The sequence below is a fragment of the Aspergillus nidulans genome, chromosome I (genome assembly GCF_000011425.1).
Source record: "Aspergillus nidulans FGSC A4 chromosome I".
Lineage (NCBI taxonomy): Eukaryota > Fungi > Ascomycota > Eurotiomycetes > Eurotiales > Aspergillaceae > Aspergillus > Aspergillus nidulans.
In genome coordinates, this window is record NC_066257.1 from 181290 (window position 1) to 203102 (window position 21813).

General features: G+C 53.3%; 6 protein-coding genes across 6 annotated transcripts, besides 1 other annotated feature; 2 read left to right on the forward strand and 4 right to left on the reverse strand.

The window, feature by feature from the left end:
• Positions 1-21813: part of a sequence feature (contig 1.108 735..352786(-1)) that runs on past both edges of the window.
• Positions 857-1548, forward strand: ANIA_11508 (uncharacterized protein; the record flags this gene model as incomplete). Its single annotated transcript, XM_050612518.1, has 3 exons — positions 857-861; positions 892-927; positions 1353-1548. 3 exons carry the CDS (start codon positions 857-859, stop codon positions 1546-1548), a joined length of 237 nt encoding a protein of 78 aa, XP_050466925.1.
• On the reverse strand, positions 3983-5024 carry ANIA_06437 (Clr5 domain-containing protein; the record flags this gene model as incomplete). The annotated part of the gene is made up of 2 exons (XM_658949.1): positions 3983-4847; positions 4897-5024. 2 exons carry the CDS (start codon positions 5022-5024, stop codon positions 3983-3985), a joined length of 993 nt encoding a protein of 330 aa, XP_664041.1.
• ANIA_06436 (uncharacterized protein) lies at positions 6712-7975 on the reverse strand (the record flags this gene model as incomplete). The annotated part of the gene is made up of 3 exons (XM_658948.1): positions 6712-6714; positions 6851-7070; positions 7167-7975. 3 exons carry the CDS (start codon positions 7973-7975, stop codon positions 6712-6714), a joined length of 1032 nt encoding a protein of 343 aa, XP_664040.1.
• Positions 14223-15244, reverse strand: ANIA_06435 (elongation of very long chain fatty acids protein; the record flags this gene model as incomplete). The annotated part of the gene is made up of 3 exons (XM_658947.1): positions 14223-14446; positions 14502-14784; positions 14852-15244. The coding sequence occupies 3 exons, from the start codon at positions 15242-15244 to the stop codon at positions 14223-14225; spliced, it is 900 nt and encodes a 299-aa protein (XP_664039.1).
• Positions 16256-18167, reverse strand: ANIA_06434 (protein CYP672A1; the record flags this gene model as incomplete). Its single annotated transcript, XM_658946.1, has 7 exons — positions 16256-16433; positions 16500-16687; positions 16731-17088; positions 17154-17709; positions 17799-17894; positions 17935-17947; positions 18075-18167. 7 exons carry the CDS (start codon positions 18165-18167, stop codon positions 16256-16258), a joined length of 1482 nt encoding a protein of 493 aa, XP_664038.1.
• On the forward strand, positions 18973-21742 carry ANIA_06433 (Diacylglycerol acyltransferase family; the record flags this gene model as incomplete). The annotated part of the gene is made up of 4 exons (XM_658945.1): positions 18973-19529; positions 19586-20224; positions 20303-20686; positions 20755-21742. 4 exons carry the CDS (start codon positions 18973-18975, stop codon positions 21740-21742), a joined length of 2568 nt encoding a protein of 855 aa, XP_664037.1.

The following is a 21813-nucleotide window of genomic DNA, read 5'->3' on the forward strand; positions in this document are numbered from 1 at the left end:
GACTTGCAGAAACATTCGCAATATGTTCTTGATAACAAGTATGACCTTGCGAGAGATCTGCTCGGTGAGTTAGGCTGGCGAGGTAACTCTAAATCACGGAAAGGAGCCGGTGCCTCAGATCAAGGAAGCTTCCCCTTCCTCAGGTATAAGCAATCCACCATAGAAAGGAAAGTATTCCGACTTGGTAGGCATGAACTTTACTACTTTATGCGAGATACATAACGTATTGTTGAGGAATCGTGCCCGAGGACTCACCCTGGCTAATCGTCAGAGAGTATGAATACGCATTACGGGCACTCAACCAAGGTTTTAACCAGGAAACCGTGGTGTATTTTCCGCAACCAACCCAGTGAGCTCAACCTAGACGGTGGAAGCCAAAGCTGCGGGGAGTTGCGAGCCATTATAGAAACCTGCCGTTGGTGTCATAAGCTGGGCCGTGGGATGTAGAAGGTTAATAGGTAGACATCTGTTTCATACTGTCACAATGGGAAACGCCTTGACTAGTATAATAGTGGTTAGGGATCATAAAATAAAGATTCGTTAGCGGCGTTGCTGGACAAGATGCATCGTATGCTTGCTGTTCTTGTAAGAACTTCCCAAATATATATTTGTAACATTCCAGATAATAGCCCTCATCAGCTGGACAGCATCTTTGCATTCCAAGCAACAGACAAGGCTATGAAAGAGACATTCAAAGTGCTGGATCATGTCGAAAATGGACAACTACGGCCCTCTTCATATACTGCACTATATATAACCAGTACCTGCAGAGGATCTTCATTTACGGACACGATATATACGGTGTACCAACACTTCCCGATTCTATGGCAGAAAGGCCTCAAGTAGGGGTCCACAAATGATGTGAGTTATGGCTGGCATAAAGTTAAGCAGGCATTGCCACTCTTTGGGCCAGTCCGTGTCTGTAAGGTGCGTTCACACAACCAACGCCACCTGCGTTTGCACATCATATACAAAGCAATAGGGACAACGTTTCCAAGACGCTAACAATACTGATCCTGATTCCTTAGCGTAGAAAATGCACAACGCTGGAACAAAAGCCATTAGCATGTTGGGGAAGTATAACCCCCGCACCCTGGGCGCGAGTCAAAGAGGGGTCTCCAAGCGTTGCGCCATGGCTTAGCTCTTTGATCTTTTCTTTTCTTCATTTGCCTTTTTCTGCCATTTTTCTTCGGTTGCGAGGGGGGAGATACGTAAGTAGACGCCATGGTTAACTAATGGGTAGTCCCGGATTATATTAGAGCAGCCACGTGGAAAATGGATGGAATGGAAGCATTAAATGAAGACGAACCGTTCTATTGAAATGTTAGAATCCACTGTTCTAACCGGTTTAGGCAGCTGAGAATGGAAGCTGCGATGACGAACCAGCAAACCATAATAATATCATCCAGTGAAGATCTGCTTCCAAGGAACATGCCCTTCACCTGCACTGACCATGCCGCCGCATCCGACCAGCGCGAAACCTCCCTTCTTCAGTCTGAACCGTGGAGCGTGGACTATCGGGTTCAGGAGTCGGAGCACAAGCTGTAGAGCAATAACCAGACCGATCGCGAAGACTGAGGGAATAACGGCCCCCGTTGCGTTCTTTAAAGCACTGTTGCGTCTTTTGAGCAGCAGTAAATCACGCATTCAGCAGGCTATAATCACGCATTCAGCAGGCTACCGGATAGACATAGATATTCCTAATAAATTATGGGTATAGACTCGTTGAGTGCTCTACTAGCCTTTACACTAGACTTAGGAGAATAACGACTGCCCATACGCTGACTGTCCTACTAGTCTAAAAGAGATAGTTTATTTAATTTTGTTCATTTTATCCAATTTCTATCCAATTTCTATCCAATTTCTATCCAATTTCTATCCAATTTCTATCCAATTTTATCCAATGTCCATTAACATTCCATTCAACGGTTATTCAATGTAATCAAGTTCTGTCATTTATTCAATGAAATCGAGTCTATTCGATTTATTCGATGTGATCAAGCTATTCAATTATATCTTGAGTCTTTCGATCTCGATTAGCCAGACTGCCTAGACTACTCTACCCAGACTACTCTATCCGTACTATACTGCAATTCTCAGGAACTCCCACAGGAACCAACCAACCAACCTCAGTGGCAAAATGATGTGCTTCCCGCGTGGACTCCCGAGAAAAACGCTCTGCGATTCGCCTCGTGCTCTTCGGCCGGCTGTGAACCAGCGTGTCGGGTCAACCGCCTGCTCTCCTGCAAGTTTATGGCCCAAAATGGATAAAGAATGAATCTGTAACGAACGCAACCCTGGACACCAGCCGGGACAGAGCCCTGGGAAGGCACCAGGCCATTAAACGCTGGGCAAGACTCCCGTTCGTGATACAAGCAGTCCGGATAAAAGTCGGAAGATCCGTACGAGAATGACCATGGATACACCTGGCAGAAAACGGTGAGCTAGGCAACCAGCAATTCCTCTATGGCCTCGGCTGTCGGCTCATCAATACATTCTGATTGGACGGGTCCACCGAGTCGCCGCATGACATTCTGACACTGATAGGTAGGCTATCTAACTCAGTGTAGAGGGACTGAATCTCACGTCAGGATGATCTGCTCATTCTCAGCTCGTCTCCATTAGATAATCATATTTGCTCAGCCCAAATGCTTAAAGTGTGAATTATCAAATCAGCGTCACATCAGAGTCAAACAGAGTCACATCAGAGCCAAATCAAAGCTTCTGCTAGTGCCCAGGACCCTATGCTAGTTAATTTATCTGTGTAGTATATTCTGTAACTTGCCCGGCGCGTTCAGCCGTGCAAGAGGACCACCCTCATACTCTGAGACGAAGCTCCAAGGCCTTGGCCCTCGTGGTTCAGTGAAGTGTGGAGTTGCCTTGGAAACTCCGTACTGTATAGGTGGGACAGTGCTGGAACACACTAGCGGCGCTAGCAAGCATGCTAGTTAACTCTGTGCTGTGGAGTGCATGATCTACAGAGCACAGTAGCGTAATGGCTGGGAACTAGCCGCGCGAGGAAGTATCTCCGACACGACGGTGGAGCAGGATCAAAAGGTTATCCTTATATATATTCTATTTCCTGCACCAGCTCCGTGGAACTACTGGATCCAGTTAGACCAGTATACATCGGTAGGGACCGGTAGCGACGGCAGGAGTAGGATCTGGATACTTTCGAACTCTAACGCACAGTCGACCGTTTAAGGTGACGAGAGTCGATCCCTAGACCCTCGAGGAGGGGAGAGGGGTGAAGGATCCGAGGATAAGCAGACTAGCTGTGACAGTATAGTGACTGTGCATGAAGGGGCGGAATGAATGCGGGGATACAGAGGGCAGGCTGGAGGAAGGAGGCTGGAAGACGGCCACGAGCGGAACGACTCCGAGACCACAGAGCTGGGGCGGTCTCTCGTTGGAGAGGAGAGATGGAGATACCATATTCCGTAGCTGCTCCGTAGCGATAGCTACGGAGCAGCTACGCTTTCGTAGAGAGTATAGACTCCGTTATCAAGCATGGCATGATTACTCAGAGTATCCAGGTGGGCCAAGACCCCATCCAGCTCCACCTTTATAGCTGGTCCTGTGACCTGACTCGGGCAATGAAGGGTGATGTGACGCGATGATTGCCCGGATCCATTGATTCAGTACGCTTGATCTCCGTTGCCCCGAGCCCTACCCTAATCACCTCATTCCCGCAATCGGCATGGTGGCTGCGTCATACCGTCATCTCAGTGACGGAGAGGCTAGCGGGAGCCGCAGATAGACACAACTAAGGAAGTAAAATAGTCAAATCATCAAGGTAAAACAGGGCAAAAGTACAGTCAAACGGTGAACTAAACCGAAAGTGAAACAGAGCTTTCATATGCACATGCAAATGTTGTTTAATTAATTTATTAGACTTTGACCAGGCTCTAGTCTAGCTAGGAGCAAATTGAAGAGAAGTGAAGCGGATAATAAAATAATAAAAAAAAAATAAAAATAATAATTACATGACATGCCCAGTCTGGTATATGGGCGCTGGCGGCGCCAGCGGCGCCAGAGACTGCAGCCCTCCGGCCTCGTCTGAATAGTACGAGTGTGGAGATAACGGCTGATGGGCATGGCTGTCGTGGTAGTGGCTGGCCCACGACCCGTCCAGCAGCGGCGGAGGCAGTTCGGAGAGCGGCACGCCGTATTGGTTGGTCTTCTGGTGTGCGAGGTACGGGTGCACGGCGTGATAGCCCATGTAATCCAGCTGCGGGTGCTCGACGACCGCCAGCGGGCTGGGATCAGAGTAGGGGCCGTAGGCATGTGTCGGGTACGAGACGGCCGCGGTCGCCGGGAAGGCGTGCGGGCTCGACTCGGGCGGGTAGAAGTAAACTGGCTGCGCGTCGGCAGGACGTTTGGAGTCGTCCATTCCGTATACGGCCGGCGTCATTGGCGTTGACGGGGCCATGATTGTGCTGGACGGGTACATTGCGCTTGTGCTTGTGAAGGGCGGGTTGGCGTCCTCGTGCGGGCTGGATGGCAGGATGTACCGGTTTGCCGGTGAGGTTGACAGGTCCGGGACCGTCGAAACTGACGGTCGCGAGGTTTCAGAGAACGAGTCGGTTTCGTCGACTCGACGCTGCGAGAGCTGTTGCGCGAGCGGTTGCGAGTGAGGTTGTGAGTGGAGGGTGTGGTATGTGGATGACAAGGGGAGGCGTGAGAGCGAGTCAGACAAGGGCTTCTGCGCCATGGTGTTCTGGCTCTGGGGTTGATTCTGATTCTGGTTCTTCTTTGCGCCAGAGAGGCGTCTGCTGCCGTCGTACTTCTTGCGCGAGGGCTTGGTGATGTGCCATTTCTTTAACCGGCTGCGAAGCTGGGATTCACTGCAGGGGTTAGCGCGTTGAGTCTGGCTGAGTAAAGGAGGAGAAATACCTGGGATGGAAGTCTCGGGTCTGGACAAGCTTGATAACCTGCTTGAGCGGCCATTCTTCGTCTTTGTAAAGCTTCGTGATGAGCATGCGTTTTGTCTCCCAGATGTCTGGGGAGATGGCGCTCTTCATGATGTGGAATGTAGATGTATAGAGGCCGACTTGGGGATGACTTGAAGGTGGGTTGAGGTAAACGTTGGTCAAGATGGTTGAAGAACGATTGTAGAGACTCGACGACTTCACGAGGCGAGATAAAGAGAGACCAGTCGAGGCTGACTCGTTGGCAGAAGACCGTTGAGACCGTCAGAGACTGTTACAGAGAGATTGACAAAGACGTTAACAAAACGTTAACAGGTCAGACACATTGACGACTGACAGACGAGCAGATGAATGGGACTAAAAGAGGACTAAAAGAGCGATTAATGTCGAGCGATCGGAGCTTCCCCATACCACGAGTCTGCCGATTAATATAAGTAGAGTTTTAGCAGCCCTGGAAGGAACCCCGATAAGCTAAGCTAAAACCCATCGGTCGATCAGGTTGTCGCCATCGCAGCAGCGCCAGTGCAAACCAGCCGACCCAGCCAGGGCCTTATCCAGACACCAACGGTCCCAGACCCAGACTTTGGCGTCGAGGGGTCAGGGAAATCACGCAGCATCGCGCCAAATCCCAACGGCCGTCTCGGATCCTGCAGCCCAGCCTGCGCCCTCGCAGCCTCGACCGGACCGCGCACAGCCCGTTGTTTCGGTAGATGCGCTTTGCCGACGCCCTGGCACGTGGTGGGGGATGCGCGCTGTGGCGATCAGGTTCCACGGTTGGCTGAGCGGGCAGAGAAGTCCCTCCATTGCCCCTGATTAGGCATAAGCGTAGTCTGGGACGTCCCAGAACGTCCTGGGACCGACCCAGACAATCTCAGCGCCTGGCTCTCCAGCTGATCCGGACCCAGCCAGTGGTGAGGAGAGCATACTGGAATTGGAGACTGGCTGGAGACTGAGCTGGAGACTGAGCTGGAGAATGGCGACTGGAGAATAAGGGTGAAGCACTAAGGCTGGGAGGAACTGACAAGCGCGGAATGCACGCCGAGCTGATCCCCGGTTCCTTGACTACAGATTGGCAAATAAAAAAAAATGTACGAGCTAGGAGACTGCTCCGTCAGATCAAAGTGAAAGCCGGACAGAGTCCTCTGAGTATACCGAGTAAACTAGCAGCATGACTAGCCCAGTCGGAGCACAGTTGCCGTATCAGGAAGGGCCCACTTGGTAGGAAAGGACAAATAGTGCCATTTGCCCTTGTGAAGCTGCAATTGAGAACCTTGGGGACGCAGCTAAGACTCGGACGGTGAACTGCGGTTGCTACTGCCCGGATTGCTGCATTGCTGGATTGCTCAATGCTCGATTACTTGATATTCAATGCCAGAATGTCAGTATTGCTCTTAGTTGCTCTTAAATTCATTGAATCGTCTGATTCGTCCTCTATCATGTAAGCGATCGAGTCGTTAGGGGGTTTATTCAACGGTTCGCAAGCTTCACAAGCTTCACAAGGCTATTCATATATTTCTGGGTCATAGAGGCGATCCCGTGCCTCTGAATGACTCGTAGGGTAGTATCAGGCACGTGGCCGCCTTAATTTTACCTAATTCCCAGCAAATTTGTGGACCTCACGACAGGACAGAAAAGACAGTTTCATGATGGACTGGCATGTTTGGCATGATTTACTGACATAATTAGGTCACATAGTTGACTATGATCGTCGACTGATGGTCGAATGATGGCGGCGATGTGATTGCAACTGACTACTGACTGATACTGATGATTACTTCGATTACTTGATTAACTTAAATACACGTATTGCGCTCAGGCTATGCCAGACTCTGCAGGTTCACCAGGTCGTAGTAGTGCCCCCTCCTCCGCAGCAGCTCGGCGTGCGTCCCCTCCTCAGCAATGCGCCCGTTCGCCAGCACGTAGATCACGTCTGCGCGCTGGATCGTGCTCAGACGGTGGGCCACCGCCACCGTCGTGCGGCCCCTCGCGGCCGTGTCCAGCGCCGCCTGCACCACTTGCTCGCTCTCGCTGTCCAGCGCCGAGGTCGCCTCGTCCAGCAGCAGGATCCGGGGCTCGCGCAGCAGCGCGCGCGCAATGGCGATGCGCTGTTTTTGGCCCCCAGACAACATCCCGCCCTTGCTGCCGACTTCGGTGTTGAAGCCCTGCCTGCTCGCATGTCAGCCGGTGTCACAATGTGAGTATAGGAGAGTGGAGAGAAGCAGGGACTGAACGCACGGGAGTGAAATGATGAAGTCGTAGATGTTCGCGTCTTTGCACGCAGCGATGATCTGGCCGTCATCGACCTCCCCCTCCTCCATCCCCAGCAGGATATTCTCCTTGATCGTCCCCTGGAACAGCGCCGGCTCCTGCCCGACAAACGCCAGCTGCCGCCGGTAGCTCTGCAGGTCCAGACTGCTGATATCCCGTCCGTCGACGTAGATCCCGCCGCTGCCTGGCAGCGGGTTGTAGAAGCGCTCCAGGAGGGCGATCGTCGTCGATTTGCCGCACCCGCTTGCGCCCACAAACGCGACAAACTGGCCTGGCCGGATCGAGAAGCTGAGCCCCGATAGCACGGGGACCGTCATCCGCGTGGGATACCGGAAGTACACATTGCGGAACTCGATCGACCCCTGCAGCGATCGGGGAGGTAGGGGGAGGACGTTGCGCATCGCAGCGCTGGCGCCAACGCCAGACCAGCGCCCGCGCATCACGTTGTGGCCGTGGATCTTGGGCTTGCGGCTGTACAGTGCTTTCAGCTCGCCCGCGGCGTGTTTTGCCTTGGACATGCCGGGCGCATACGAGAAGACGCTGCCTGCGGCCTGCGCGCCGAAAATGACCTCACTGAAGCAGACGTAGAAGTGGAAGATGCTGTACTCGTGGTGGCCGAGCAGCGTGCCGCCGTACCAGAAGCCTAGCGCCATGCAGAAGAACTGCAAGGCTTCCGAAGAGGCATACAGAAAAGAGGAGCGCAGGATCGTCGGGATGTCTGAGCGCACTTGCTTGGCTGTCTGGGTCTTATACGCGTTGAGGATGACCTGCTCCATCGTCAGGGAGACGACGGTGCGGATGGCCGTGACGGCTTCGCTGACGTCGCTGGCAGACTTTTGGTAGACAGTGCGGCCGCGCGCCTGGAATCGGCTGAGGATCCAGGTGCGCAGGAACCCTGAGAGCAGGAGTAATGGGACGGCCGATGAGCAGACGAGGGCTAGCTTCCAGCCCAGGGCGTAGGCGACGATCAGGGAGCCAAACAGGTTGACGGTCACGATGAGCAGGGTCCCCAGCGTTGCGCCGCTGATCCCGGCGAGGTTTTTGATCTCGGTCGCCAGCATGGACGTCAAAGTGCCGGCGGTGTTATCCTCTTCATCGAAGAAAGTAATATCTTGGCCCAGCAGGACGCGGAATGTGCTGCTTCGGGCTCTTCGGATGAGCTTCTCGGCGCTGAACGCGAACAGCGTGCCCTGGGTGCCAAACAGAAATATAGTCACCAGACCTGTCATGAGGAACATAGAGGCCCAGAAGTTTGTATCATGTCGCAGCTTCTCCGGCTGGCTGACAGGAGTCGAGATGGCGTTGACGGCCTTTGCCAGCAGGACCGACTGTGCCGGCTGCACGCCTCCAGCGAAGAGCGAGAGCGTCAGCCCTAAACCCATAATGTACTTCTCTTTCTTGTTGAAGCTGGCGATGAACTTGACCAGCGTCCAGAGCGAGAATCGTCTCGACTTTGGCCCGGCCGTGCCAGGGAACATGGCACTCTCGCGCTTCCACAGCCGAGCCTGCATATCTGTGCCATCGCCCCCGTCGGTGCCGTAGTCATCGAGGTCAGAGTCATCCTCCTCAAACCAGAGGGTGGCAAGCTCTTTATCACACCCATCATCATCGACGGCGGATTCTTTGATACTCTGCGCCTGGACGAGACTCGCATACACCCCTTTCTTGTCGAGCAACTGACTGTGCGTTCCCTGCTCGGCGATCCTGCCGCCTTTCATCACGACGATATTATGCGCGTTCTTGATCGTCGACAGTCGATGGGCAATGACAATCGTAGTGCGCCCCTCTGCAGCGCGGTCCAGCGCAGCCTGCACCAGGCCCTCGGACTTTGTGTCTAGCGCAGAGGTCGCCTCGTCAAGGAGCAGGATCTTCGGCTCCTTGACGATCGCCCGTGCAATCGCGATCCTCTGCTTCTGGCCGCCGGAGAGTGCCAGGCTGCCGATATTCGTTTCGTACCCGTCGGGCAACTTGTTGATGAAATCGTGCGCGTCGGCAACCCTGGCGGCCTTGACGACCCGGGCGCGAATCTCCCTTTCAGACTCCTTCTCAAAGTCGGAGCCTATCAGGCCGTACTTGATATTCTCGTAGATTGTCGCTGTGAATAGCTGCGGCTCTTGGCCGACAAGGGCGATCTGCTGACGCAGCCACTGCAGATTCAAGGACTCGATATCGTGCCCGTCTAGCAGAACAGCCCCGGCAACGGGGTTGTAGAACCGCTCCAGCAACCCGATAATCGTGCTTTTCCCTGACCCTGATGGCCCAACAAAGGCAGTCGTCTTGCCAGCGGGAATGCGTAGGTTGAATTGATCCATGACCATCACCTCTGGTCGTGATGGATACGCATGGCGGATATTCCGCAGCTCGATCTCACCTCTCACGCTGGTTAGTTTGCCACCCTCTGTAGACATGGGGTTCAGCGGTGACTCTCGCTCGATCGTCCCCAGGATCTTCGTCGCAGCAGCGACAGCGTCTGAAAAGGCCTGAATGTTCGGCGCCACGTTGCCAAGCGCGTAGGACCCCAGAATGATGCTCATCATGATCGTCAGGATATCACCCGGCTGCACATTTTTCGGATCTTCAACAAGGAACTTCGACCCCATCCACAGTCCCAGCCCGTAGTTCAGGTACATGGTTCCAAGAATGCCTGCTATGACCAGCGCAAAGGTCATCTGTACGATGCGCCCGTTCTTCTCGGCGTCGCGCAGATGCACCTCGTATTTTTTCGCCAGCGTTTCCTGCGCTCCGAAGGCCGCGACCGTCCGGATCGAATTGAGGACATTGTCCGCTATGTTCCCACCCTTTCCATAACACTCGATACTGCGCTTGCTGTAGATCACCGAGACGGTTGATCCAATGCCCATGATGAGTAGCAGAGCGCCCAGCGTACTTGTCGATATCAGCGCCAACTTCCAGTACTTGACAAAGGCGATCACAAACGCAGTCACGAAACTGGCGACACCCGTCAGCACGAGGCTGGCTTTCTCCGAGATTCCGTCTTGGATGAGGTGCATATCGCCCGAGATCCGGGTCGTGATCTCTCCTGCGCCCAGGGAGTCGAAGAAGGCGATGTTCTGCTGCAGGATGGCCTGCAGGTAGCGGACTCGAATCTTCTGGGTAATGGAGTTCCCCGTATGCACAAAGGCAAACGTCGCAAAGCCGATGGTCAAGAATTCGCCGATACCCAAGTACAGAAAGTAGAAGACATTCTTGGTCAGCGTATCGTAAAACTCATCATAAGGCATCGCATAGCTCGCGACATCACGGAAAGTGGACGTGATGTTTCCGAAAAACACCTTCACCAATCAGCACAATCCTCCACGCCGAGGGACCATTTGAGTAACTGCAGAAAGAAAGGAGGGACGTACAGTAAAAAGCGGCAACGCTGCTCCCCCGCCAACTGCACAGACAGCTCCTAGCACAAGCAGGACAAGATCCCACCCAGTTGCGTAGCCGTAGATTCTAAAGTACCCGACCTTGGGTGTGGGCATGGCAACCTGCGCCTCAAGAACCTGCTTTTGCACGTCTGAAAGCAACAGCATCGACTGGCGGTTCAGGCGCATCGGTCCCGAATCCGTGAGAATCTCCTCGCGCGAGTCGGCGCCCGGCCATTCGGAGAGCATAAAGAGAGAGCGGCGCGTCATGCGCATTGACATGGGCATTGTCGGCTCGAGAGGAATCTCCTCTTGGGGATCATGCCAAGGGCCCTTGTTCATGCTCAAGCTCATACCTCTGCTGGCGCGAGAGCGCCAGCGGGCGCCCGCTTGAGCGCTGGAGCGGTGCTGGCGGTCCGGCCGCATGGTGGGTTGAACGAGAGTGGACGGATAGGTAGACAAACGAGTGGTGTGCAGCTGGCTTACTAGCTTGCAATCTGAATAAACAGAATAACTGAAGACTGGGCAAGACTATTCTCATAGCATCCCCATGCTGAGCTCAAGGACCCGCGGTTGGAACGACCGGATGGACTCTGACGTGATACTAGGATTGGAGAAAGAGCAGAGACAGCTTGACCGTGATAGACAAGACCACTGACAGCACCAAAAAATGATAATAAAAAAAAACTAAAAAAATACTGAAAAATATAAAAACAAAGATAACACAAAGACGGTTGACCACGACCAAGCGAAACCGGAGAAGAGCAGAGAACAGAGTGAGGAACCCCTTGGATAGAATCCTGAGAGTATCAGTATGGCACCACAACCAGAACCGCAAGACTCAGCAGAAACACCTCGTTCAGATCCAGACACCGACAACACAGCCGAAACACGCCCGTGACAATGCCCAATGCCGTTATCTTGACTAGCCTTACCCGTCCGACCGTGTAGGAGAGGTCATGTGTCAATTCCTAGCTAAGCTTCGGGCGCATGAAACGCGACGAGACTAGACTAGCACCCAGACCTGGGGTAGATCACAGCCATAATCACAGATCACAGACCATAATTTACCGTCATAGTGGAAGGATCTGAATCGAGTTCCGGATCGGGTCATTTCCCCGTCGCCGGCCCTCACGTTCGCAGCCCCTCATACGCAGTTTCCGCCGAACGGGATACAGATACATCAACCGTTGGAGATGATGCAGTGATGAAACACCGGAGGGTCCTGAATCAGGGCACGGCGATCACGGATCAGATCAGATCCCGCTGACCAGGCTCGGCAGTTGGGAAATTGCCTAGGCTGCGGGTAATATACAGGTCGGCCAACGTCACGCACAGGGCAGCGTGGGGCGTCGGGGCGTGTTTCAGGGCATGGTTTAGCATTGGAGCCCCCTGATCTCGGGGCTCAACTGCTCTTAACTGTCACGCTAGCTCAGTAGCGGCTGTTGATAGTGGGCCGGCGACTTGTCGGGGCATCTTCCTCTCCCATACATTCTGGGCCCGGTCGACGATCGGTGTCTGAGGCCTGTACATGCAGTTCGAACAGGCAAGCAATGCGAGATGTAAACAGTGGCTGCGCTAATTAGAGCTTGAAACTAGCATCTCAGGCGAAACCATAATGTATATACTATAGAGTCTATATACCCTGTATACTCTAAACCTAAATCCCTGCTCTGTCGACCTCGACTTCACAAGATCGACAGCGGCCGCAAGGGAGCTTTTGCAATGAAGTTCTTGGCGATAAATTGATGCTCGGTAATCTTATTGCCCCGGACTGCCAGTCCTAAGCCTGCCCAGTCTAAAGCTTGTCGCACCGATGGCCTGCTAGCGGCCGACTAGACTGGCCTTGACCATGTGAATGCCACTTGCGTAGATGGCCGAGTCGTTTCTGACTAGGTATCATGTCCGTTTCACTGTCATCCATTTCTATAGTTTGTATCCGTATGAAAAATGCTGTGGTTGGCCAATTTTCCAGGCATTCAGGCCTGGGACAATGGTGATCCGCCTTGGACCAACTCAAGTTAGAATGTCGCCATCGCTTCGGGACTTGTCAGTTACTGTCACATTTAGCATATTTGATAGGTCTGTGATTGGCCTCATGTTTATTTATTTGTTTTATCTATGTCTATTTATTTTTATTAGGTTTTTTTTTTTTTTTGTTTGGGATTATTATTCCGCGGCCGGTCTGAGGACCCAGATTACCCCAATTTCTGGATCCAACCTATATGTCTTTAGGTAATATATCGCTCCCAGTGCCCCTACAAATGGTGCTCTCTTTGTATGGGCCTTATTGAGATAAGCGAGTAGCGTGTGAGCAAGGGCATAAAGGTGGCCCTTGGTCAGAGCTAGTGTACATCGCCAACTATGGTAACGACCGTTATGACGTTGGCACTGCCTAGCTTATACTTCAGTGTGAGTCGACCTGCTACAGGGTGATCAGTCCATCCACGAGCTCCTCATGAGCACCAGAAATGCGATAGAGAGATCTGTAGTCCACCCATAGGGAGAACCCACCGCGTCCGGCGGTCGCCCCAGAAATGTACTCCTCCCCGGTGCCAACTGTGTGTATGGACTGGTTGATGCCCGAATTAGTAACAAAGTACCTTGTGGTCTGAGCGATGATTTTAAACCCGGGAGCTAGCAACAGCATTGTGAACAAAGCAGGAACAAGGACAGGAACACCGCCACCAGCAACGGCTGTCATCGACATCGGGATAAACCCGTACCTGGAAGTGCCGCGAGTGGGCCAGTGTTGAGCGGACCTGCGTTCAGATCACTGCCTAGCCTGGGCAGTTGACCGAATTCGCCAGGATGGGGTTGGAAGACTAGAGGTGAATGCCATGGCATTTCTCGAATATTGGATATCCTGGTAGCGCCTCGCAATGGAGGTCTTGCGTCAGCCATACCTCGGGGTGGCCTTGCTTTCTCGATTTGAGCTGAAAGACAATGCGGTGTAAGACTTAAGCTATTGAACTCCAGGCCAATTTCACCATAACTCGTTGTACATGGCTAGCCGGGGTTCTACCGAGGAGCCCCGGACCGAACTGCATCAAGTAGGATCCCGGACCTTTAGGACTTGCCATACCAAAGTTTGATTGTGGCCGATAGTTTCGTCAACGGACGCACTCCGTGTTGAGATCAAGCTACCTTTGGATGTTTGCTGTCCTATCCAGCGAACCCTGCACGTTCGTGATCTTCAAGCCGGAGCATTGACCTCCTCAGACGCACAAGACGCACGAAATGCAGCTGGTCACTTGCAGGCGGGCAGAGCCGGAACTCGAAACTCGGTTCATGCGCCTGCACTGCAGCGGCTGGTGGTTGTTATGTTGTAGTTCGACTGTCTTTCAGACTGTGCCTCAGGCTGCAAACCATGCGAGCTGCAGGAATAACTGAGGGTAATGCAGAGCATGCTAGATGTATATGCGCTGAAATGTTGGTAGCTAAGATATTGGAACTCTATGTCATATTCCTCGTATAGATAGATGTTACTGAACACATTAAATAGAACGGAACAGATAAACCTCCCACACACCAGGTCGACCTGAACTCTCAATTCAACCAACACAAGACTATTTAATACTTCGCTGAGGAAAGGCCTTTGATAGTGCAAAAGGGCATCTCACTACCTCCATACAGATTTGGACGGCCACGCTCAGAGCCCCTTCTTTGCGCCTAGGGCCCTCGCCTGACTCAAAAACCGCGGCGCCTTTTCCCTGTACGTTGTAAGATAGAATGAGATGAAGAGCAACAGATAAGAGCTGATAATGAACACGCCGAAGCCAGCCGCATACTCCTCACCCATGCAGTAGCCCGCATTCGGTACCCAGGGGAAATACGTTGAGGCAAAGTACGTATAGGAGGCGAAGTAGATAAACCCTGTCAACCACAATCAGCAAAGGGTATAACTGTGAGTTGGAGACTGGTGCAATACCGATATCAATGACAAACTGCGCAATTTGCAGCAGCGTGATGTACCGCTTCCACCAGATGCGGATGCCGCGCGCGCTCTGGAAATAGTACCAGTACATCACGACGTGAACCATCAGGTTCAGCGTGATAGGAACCCATGAGACAGAAGTACGGCCGACGAGCTCAACGTAGCATAGCAGCGCTGTGGCACCGTGGTGGTAGGTGTGCAGGAATGTCAGTGGTTTCTTCTTCAGAACGAGGAAGACTGTATCTGCCAGTTCGAGATACTTGGTCAGGTAGTTCAGCTGCGAGTCTCTTTAGCATAGGCCAGCTTTCAATTTCGTTGGTTTTCTTAGCTGGTGTAAAACGTACGTAGTAAAGAAGCACCAACTCGTCCGTCCACCCACCGCGCGCATCGCAAATTGCATGGAGAACGCCATCATTTGAGAGCGTTGGGAGAATCTGCTCCAGGAAAAGTGCCAACAACACACCACTTATCACGGTTAAGATGAAATTATGGATGATGAACGGGATTCGTAGTTTAAACCTGGCCTGACTCTTCATGAGCTGCCGGCCGCCCAGGACAACGACGTAGTAAGTCGCCAGAGACAGAAGCGTGCCCTGCAGCGTCGTCATCGGCGTCTCGCCAGGGACGAGCTGGAAATCAGCGGGGGATTTGCCTGACAGTGCAGTGAATGCCCTGCTGAAGTGCGGCCAGAGCTGAACGCCGAAAGGGCGGGAAAGGGTTGGGGTTGGAATGTGCATTGTTATGGCAGGTCAAGAAAGGTAGATCGATGCAAAGTGCACAATAGACATGCAGAAGAATGACAAGGGCAAATGTCCGTGTTGTTGAGTTTTGACGTTTCAAGGTCAGACCCTGAGTCCGTCGTGAGGAATTTATCTACGAACTAAAGGCACTGCAGCCCCTTGAAACGTGCTTAATCGACATCTCCATCGGGGCAACGGTGTAGGTATCACGGTGAACCTGTGATGCGACAATCATGAACCTGAAGTTTTCGAACACGATGTACACAAGCAATATCATCTTTCCGATAAGGGACGTGCCCCGAGACTGCGAACGTGATACAGGACCACAAAACCTGTTCATTTTGGCGTCAGGTTGACTCTAGTGGCTGTCTCGAATTTGAGCCCAGGGCTTCGGAATATACGAACGGACCCCCATATGGCAGTGGGGACTTCTCTACAATTGCCGATCCGCAGGGCCAATTTTCTAGCCGAGGCCAGCAGGGCTGGCCTATACCTGTGTGTGTGATACACTTCGATGTATTCTAGAATCTTGCGGTCTGTCTCAATTTCGAAACTGGCTATGTTTCCGATCCTGCAAGTGCCGAACTTCAAGCACGGCCACGGTCACGGGCTGACAGGACCCAAAACTACGGGTATTTCATGCATTACCAAGGTCTCTGACACTTTAGGGTCCTACGACTGCTGATGATGGTTACAGACTGAACTTACATTATAGCACGTGGTTGAACGTTGGTCATGACATCGAGGTGTACCTCATCGCAGGAGAACGTATTACAAACAGAGAAGCTCTTGTGCAGCATTGCACAGGCCTACCCTAGAAACCACCAGGACCCAGATCATAATTCATTCAACCTAAACTAGGTAACTATATGGCGTATCTGTTTGAAGCGACTAAACGCAAGTCATCAAGTAACTGAAAAAGAGAAGATTTACACGAACGTAGAGAAGCCGAGGTTTGTACGGAAATCCAGCTCCTGACTGACCTCTTTGCTTCTGTCTATACAGGCTTTACTCTGAAACTTCAGCGGATGCGAACCTCTCCTGGAGCTGAACCTTCAGTTCAGGAAGTTCCCAGAAAGCGTAGCAGCGGCTCTCAGTAGTCCAGTCCTTCACCTTGCCGACATACTGTCCGTCAAACTCGACAAAAAAGGAGGCCAAAGTGAGAAGGAGCATTTGCTGGGCGAAGCTGGGGCGCGTTAGGGCTTGGTTTTCATTGTAGAAGGAAACTGGATAAGAGACTAGGCAAACTTACTATTTCGCAATGCAAGACCGGCTTCCAAGCAAGAATGGCTGCACGGCCTCCTTGCGATCCGTAGACTCGGGGTTGACCCAGCGCTCAGGGGCAAATTTGTAAGGGTTTTTGAAGTACTCGCCGTTGTGGTGCAGGGCGTAGAGGGAGGTCGACACCTCAACCTGCGGACCCGTCAGAAAGGCAACAAACTGTGATACAGGGAGAGATACGTACGCCAGCAGGAACATAGACCCCGTCAACATAAGCACCAGGCGAGATGCGCGCTCCTCCAAGCGGAACAGGCGGGTAGACCCTCAGTGCCTCCGTGATGACCGCGTTCAACCAGGGGAGTTTGGCGAGGACGTCTAAAGATATCTCATCGGTGGACTGAAAGGCCGTGCGCAGCTCGTTCTGGAGACGCTCACGCGTCTCTGGATGCGAGAGCACCAGCCAGATGGTGGCGCAAATGGCGTGCGAAGTCGTATGGAACCCAGCCAGCATGATGGCAGAGAAGTTTTCTGCGATTTCGTCCTCGGGCAGAGTGCTTGAATCGGCACGCTCCAGGACTTCAACCATTACATCGCGGCGTGTGTGGGTTGCTTTGAGCTGTCTGTCGCCATCATCATCCTTTAGCATGAATACTAGAGGGACTGGGGTATCTGGGGTTGCGCATACTCTCTGATCAGACGCATTCTTGCCTCCTCACTCCTCTGCCGGATTCCCTTGCGCAGGATCTGGCGCAGCATCCACTTGATCAACGTGGGGACTCCAGACCCCTTGAACTGGTCTCGAATAGTGGCCCAGTAGAAGATGCGTGGGAGCTGCTCCGTCCAGAAAAACGGCCGGCCACGCTCAATGCAGCCGAGCGACTTGCCCAGGAGGACTTCAGAGACCATATCCACAGACAGCGAGTAGTACAGATCGTTCAGACTGATCGCTTTTTGACTCTGCATCCTCTGCTTGACCAGGGCATGGAACCGCGCAATGCACCCCTTGATCACGGGTTCGTGCGCAGCCATGCACCCCGGACTCAACGATGGACTGAAGAGCTTGCGGACGGTGGCATGGTAGTACGGGTCGGTGGCTGTGAAAATGTTTCGGCGGGAGATGGCTTTGTAGAAGCCTGTTTTCAGGAAGGTGTTACTCTTCCCAAGCCCTGCGCCGTAGATATTGCGCATACCCTTAATCGTGTTGAAGGAGAGTTGGTTCGGGGCGAAGCGGACGATCTTGCCTACATTCTTTGAGTCAGCGGCAGAGAGCAGGGGAGTGACGAAGAGGGATGCAAAGATAGGTGAGAGGAGAATGATTGAGAATTCGTACCATATTTCTTGTGCAGGGAGTTGAACTTGTAGGCGCTGCGTCCAGAGAGAAAGCCAAGTTTTGTCTCGAGCTGGGATATGTCAATCGATGTCTTGACTATAGCAGAAGACAATAGCAGAAGCAAGAGTATACGTACTCCAAACAGATACCTGTCAATTAGAGGGCCTTTAACCCCCTTAATGACAGGTCCAGGCTGCAACAGCTGCAGACAGAAGAGCAGGGCTCCAGGGATCTGAACACTCAGCACCGTCCAATGCAGAGAGGGGATCAACCTACGAGGATAAAGCTCAATGCTGAGACAAGGACAGTGGGAATATCTCCAAAATCACTAACAGAAAAGGCATGTGGCACGGCCATAACGAGCGACATCTTGTCTAGGAGAAACGAGTGTACTTGCAGAAAAGATCAAGAGTGTTGTGAAAGCAAGCTTTGTCTGTTGATTATATACGATCACGGATCCTGCCCTGGTGCCAGACAACTCAGTCGCGTCACTTCAGCCATTTCGTTTCGGCCCTACTTTCAGGGCCACAGTAGATCGGCCTGAATGGGACATGGCACTTGTGACAGTGACAATCAACGACCAGTGCCGGCAATGGAGACCGGACATGAGGCAGAGGCAGAGGCAGATAGACAACATGCCGATGTCGACTGTTTCAGGAACCATCCCCGAGCTTTTGCCCAGATTCAGAACAGATGCTTCAAATGTTCAAATGCCGGTTAATGATCTGCAGGGCGCGCTCGAAAAAATTGGCCCTCGCGATCGGACCCGTTTTCACGGAGAAAATGGGCAAAGCCGAGGATGTGGATCAGCGAACCAGCCATGAAACGCCCGCTCGTCACAGCACTGTGGGGGCTGGACTCTATTCTCCTGGGGCTGATAGATTGATCTGATACGTAGGGTTGGCTCATCCTTCGTGCAGATGCGAATGTTGCACGTACCGCAAGGGGACCGGACCTAGGTTTCTGAACACCGGATTCAGCCACCAGAGCGAGATAGGCCAGACGATCCCACTGACAGTCTCACGATACATTCAAAAATCGGTCGCGTCACAAGTTCGTCTTGGCAGTTGCAAACTGTAACCCCTGGGGAGAGACCTGGGTCTCTATATCATGTCGGCGCGTCCCCATACTGTGCTGGGTCCCGCAACCAACAGGCCATACAATTATTCTTGCAATGGCAAAAAATAAGACCAAAACTAGCGTGCTCTTCCTCGCGAATAGCGAGCATGGCCAGACCAACATCGTTCTTGCAATTATCCACGAGCTCCTCGTACGTGGCGGGATAGACATCCACCTCGCCTCGTTCCCTGTCCTCGAGAAGAGGCTGAACAAGCTCCTCCACGACAACGAGACCGCGTACGATGCTGAGTACAGCACGCGCATCCACTTCCACCCCGTGCGAGGACCGTCCAATACGGAGATCTTCATCCGCACGGGGAAGCGCGGTGCCTTCCATCCTCCGGGTTATACCGGCTCCGTCCTCGGGTTCAAGTCACTGTGCGAAGATATCTGGGGCTGGACGGAGGAGGAGTACGTCGACATCTATGAGAGCTGCGTTGAGATCATCAACGCTATCAAGCCGTCTCTATGCGCGATCGATTTCTTCTTCCTCCAAGGCCGCGATGCCGCCTATAATGCGGGACAGACGACAGTCCTGCTCAACACTACGTCCCTGAGCCATATCGTGCTGGGTCTGCAGAAAAATGCCAAGTGGGCATGGAAATATCCTATGTAAGCGCCCCGGCTCGATGCTCAGAGAGGGTGACTGGTGTCTAACCAGGTCGCAGGCCCGGAACAGGGTTCCCGTACCCCCTGCCGCCACATCTTATCCCCCTCAACACGATGGCCGTCCTGAAGACGGCGAAGATGTACCATGGCAGCGGCCGTCGCCGCGAAATTCGCGACTGGCGCATCAAGCACAAGATCCATGGACGGTTCCCCTTCGCTGACTCTTGGATGCCAAACCGGCTGCATCTCTCACCCGCCCTGAAAGAGCTGGACTGGCCGTTTGACGTGCCCGACAATGTTGTTCCCTGCGGCCCAATCCTGCTCCCCGTGGCGCCTGTCAAGACGCAGGATCCCGAGATGTTCGCCTGGCTGCACCGGGGCCCGACTGTCTTGATCAATCTCGGAACCCTCTACGCACCGAACCCCAGCGTCGTCCTGGAGATCGCCACTGGCGTCAAAACGTTCCTGGCTTCTTGCTCTGATCGGAAGATCCAAGTGCTCTGGAAACTGCCCAAGCACCCCCATGACCAGGAGGAGATCTACACGCAGTCGGTCACCCCGCTACAGAAAGAGATGGAGGCCGACCAAGTACGGATCCGCTCCTGGTTCGAGGTCGAGCCGCTCGCCATGCTCCAGACAGGCCAGATTGTCTGTTCGGTGCACCATGGGGGGGCGAATTCGTGGTATGAAGCTATACAGTATGTCCCCATTGCATCCACCACTTCTCCAAACCCATCCCCTCGCTTGTATCTAAGACAACAAACTGACAGAAACAGAAATGGCGTCCCCCACGTCGTCCTTCCCGCTTGGCAAGACTGCTACGAGAACGCCGCGCGCGCGGAGTGGCTTGGGATTGGCGCCTACGGGAACAAGAGTCGTGCCCCTGATATCGGCGGCAAAGAGCTCAGCAAGGCCTTGATCAAGGTCCTAGGGAATAAATCGTACCTGGAGAAAGCGTCGAAGCTGCAGAAGCTGTGTCAGAAGAAGGAGGGCCGTCTAGAGGCAGCGGACCGTATTGCCGACCTTGCTGCACGGCCCGATAAGAGCATGATTGCCGTCCCTGAAGTCGATGAAAACGATCCCCGAGTTGTGACGGTGACAAATGGCAAGGGAGAGACGCTGCAGACTGTCAATTCAGTGGACGAAGGCGCAGTCAACAAGTGAGCCACCGTGTCCCATACCCTAAACTGATCCACCCATGGGAGAGGAAATTGCTGACAAGACCCAGGTCTATACTACGACGCCTCCTCGAAATTATAACCGTTGCTTTCATTTCAAACACTTGGTTCCTCCTTCCGCTCCTGGGCTACTCTCTGCTGCTCGTCCCCCACAACGGGTTCCGCATTCTCGTCCTCTCTTACATCCTGCACATCAAGTTCTTCTCCAACGCGCACAAAACCAGCGCCCCCAAGCCGAGCAAGTGGCTTCGCTCCTCCCTGATGTGGAAACTGCATGCATCGTACTTCCCCATAAGACTCTACCGAAGTGCCTCCCTTTCCCCGCGTCGCAAATACGTGATCGGCGCGCACCCGCACGGGATCGCCTGCCACGGGATCGCAGGCGCATTCACGGCGGATGCAACAGGGTTCGAGACACTTTTTCCTGGAATCGTCAACCGGTTCCTGGTGAAGGATGGGATGTTCACCGCGCCTCTTCTGCGGGAGTACCTCTTTGCGCGGGGGCAGAGCGGTGTCTCGAAGGATTCCTGCATCCAGCATCTCACGCGCGGAGGTTATGATCTTCGGGGGATGGGCAAGGCAATCACTATCAGCGTGGGCGGGAGTCGCGAGTACAATATCGCACGCCCGGGGACGATGGGCATTGTGGTCAAGCTGAGGAAGGGATTCATCCGCCTTGCTGTCGAGACGGGGGCGGATCTCGTCCCGGTGCTTGTGTTCGGGGAGAACGACCTCTTTGCGCCCATTCAGTTCTCTCGGTATTCGATCAAGGGCCTCATCGCTTGGGCGTGGGAGAAAGCTGCTGGTCACAAGGTTGCCTTCTCGCTGGGACGGTTCTGCATGTTCATCCCTTTCCGACGGCCGCTGCATGTAGTCGTCGGCAGACCCATCAGTGTCAAGCAGCAGCGGTTTGATGTCAGCGAGAAGTATGTCGAGGAGTTGCAGGGCCAGTATATTGATGAGCTGAATCGGATCTGGGCGGACTGGAGGAATGTGTTTGAGGAGGATGCGAGCGTGAAGTTCGAGATTGTTGAGTAGTCAGTTTAGCTGCGTAGCCTTACTCGGGAGGGTTCTCGACTGCTGGAACAGTGGAATCCGCCTGTATAGAG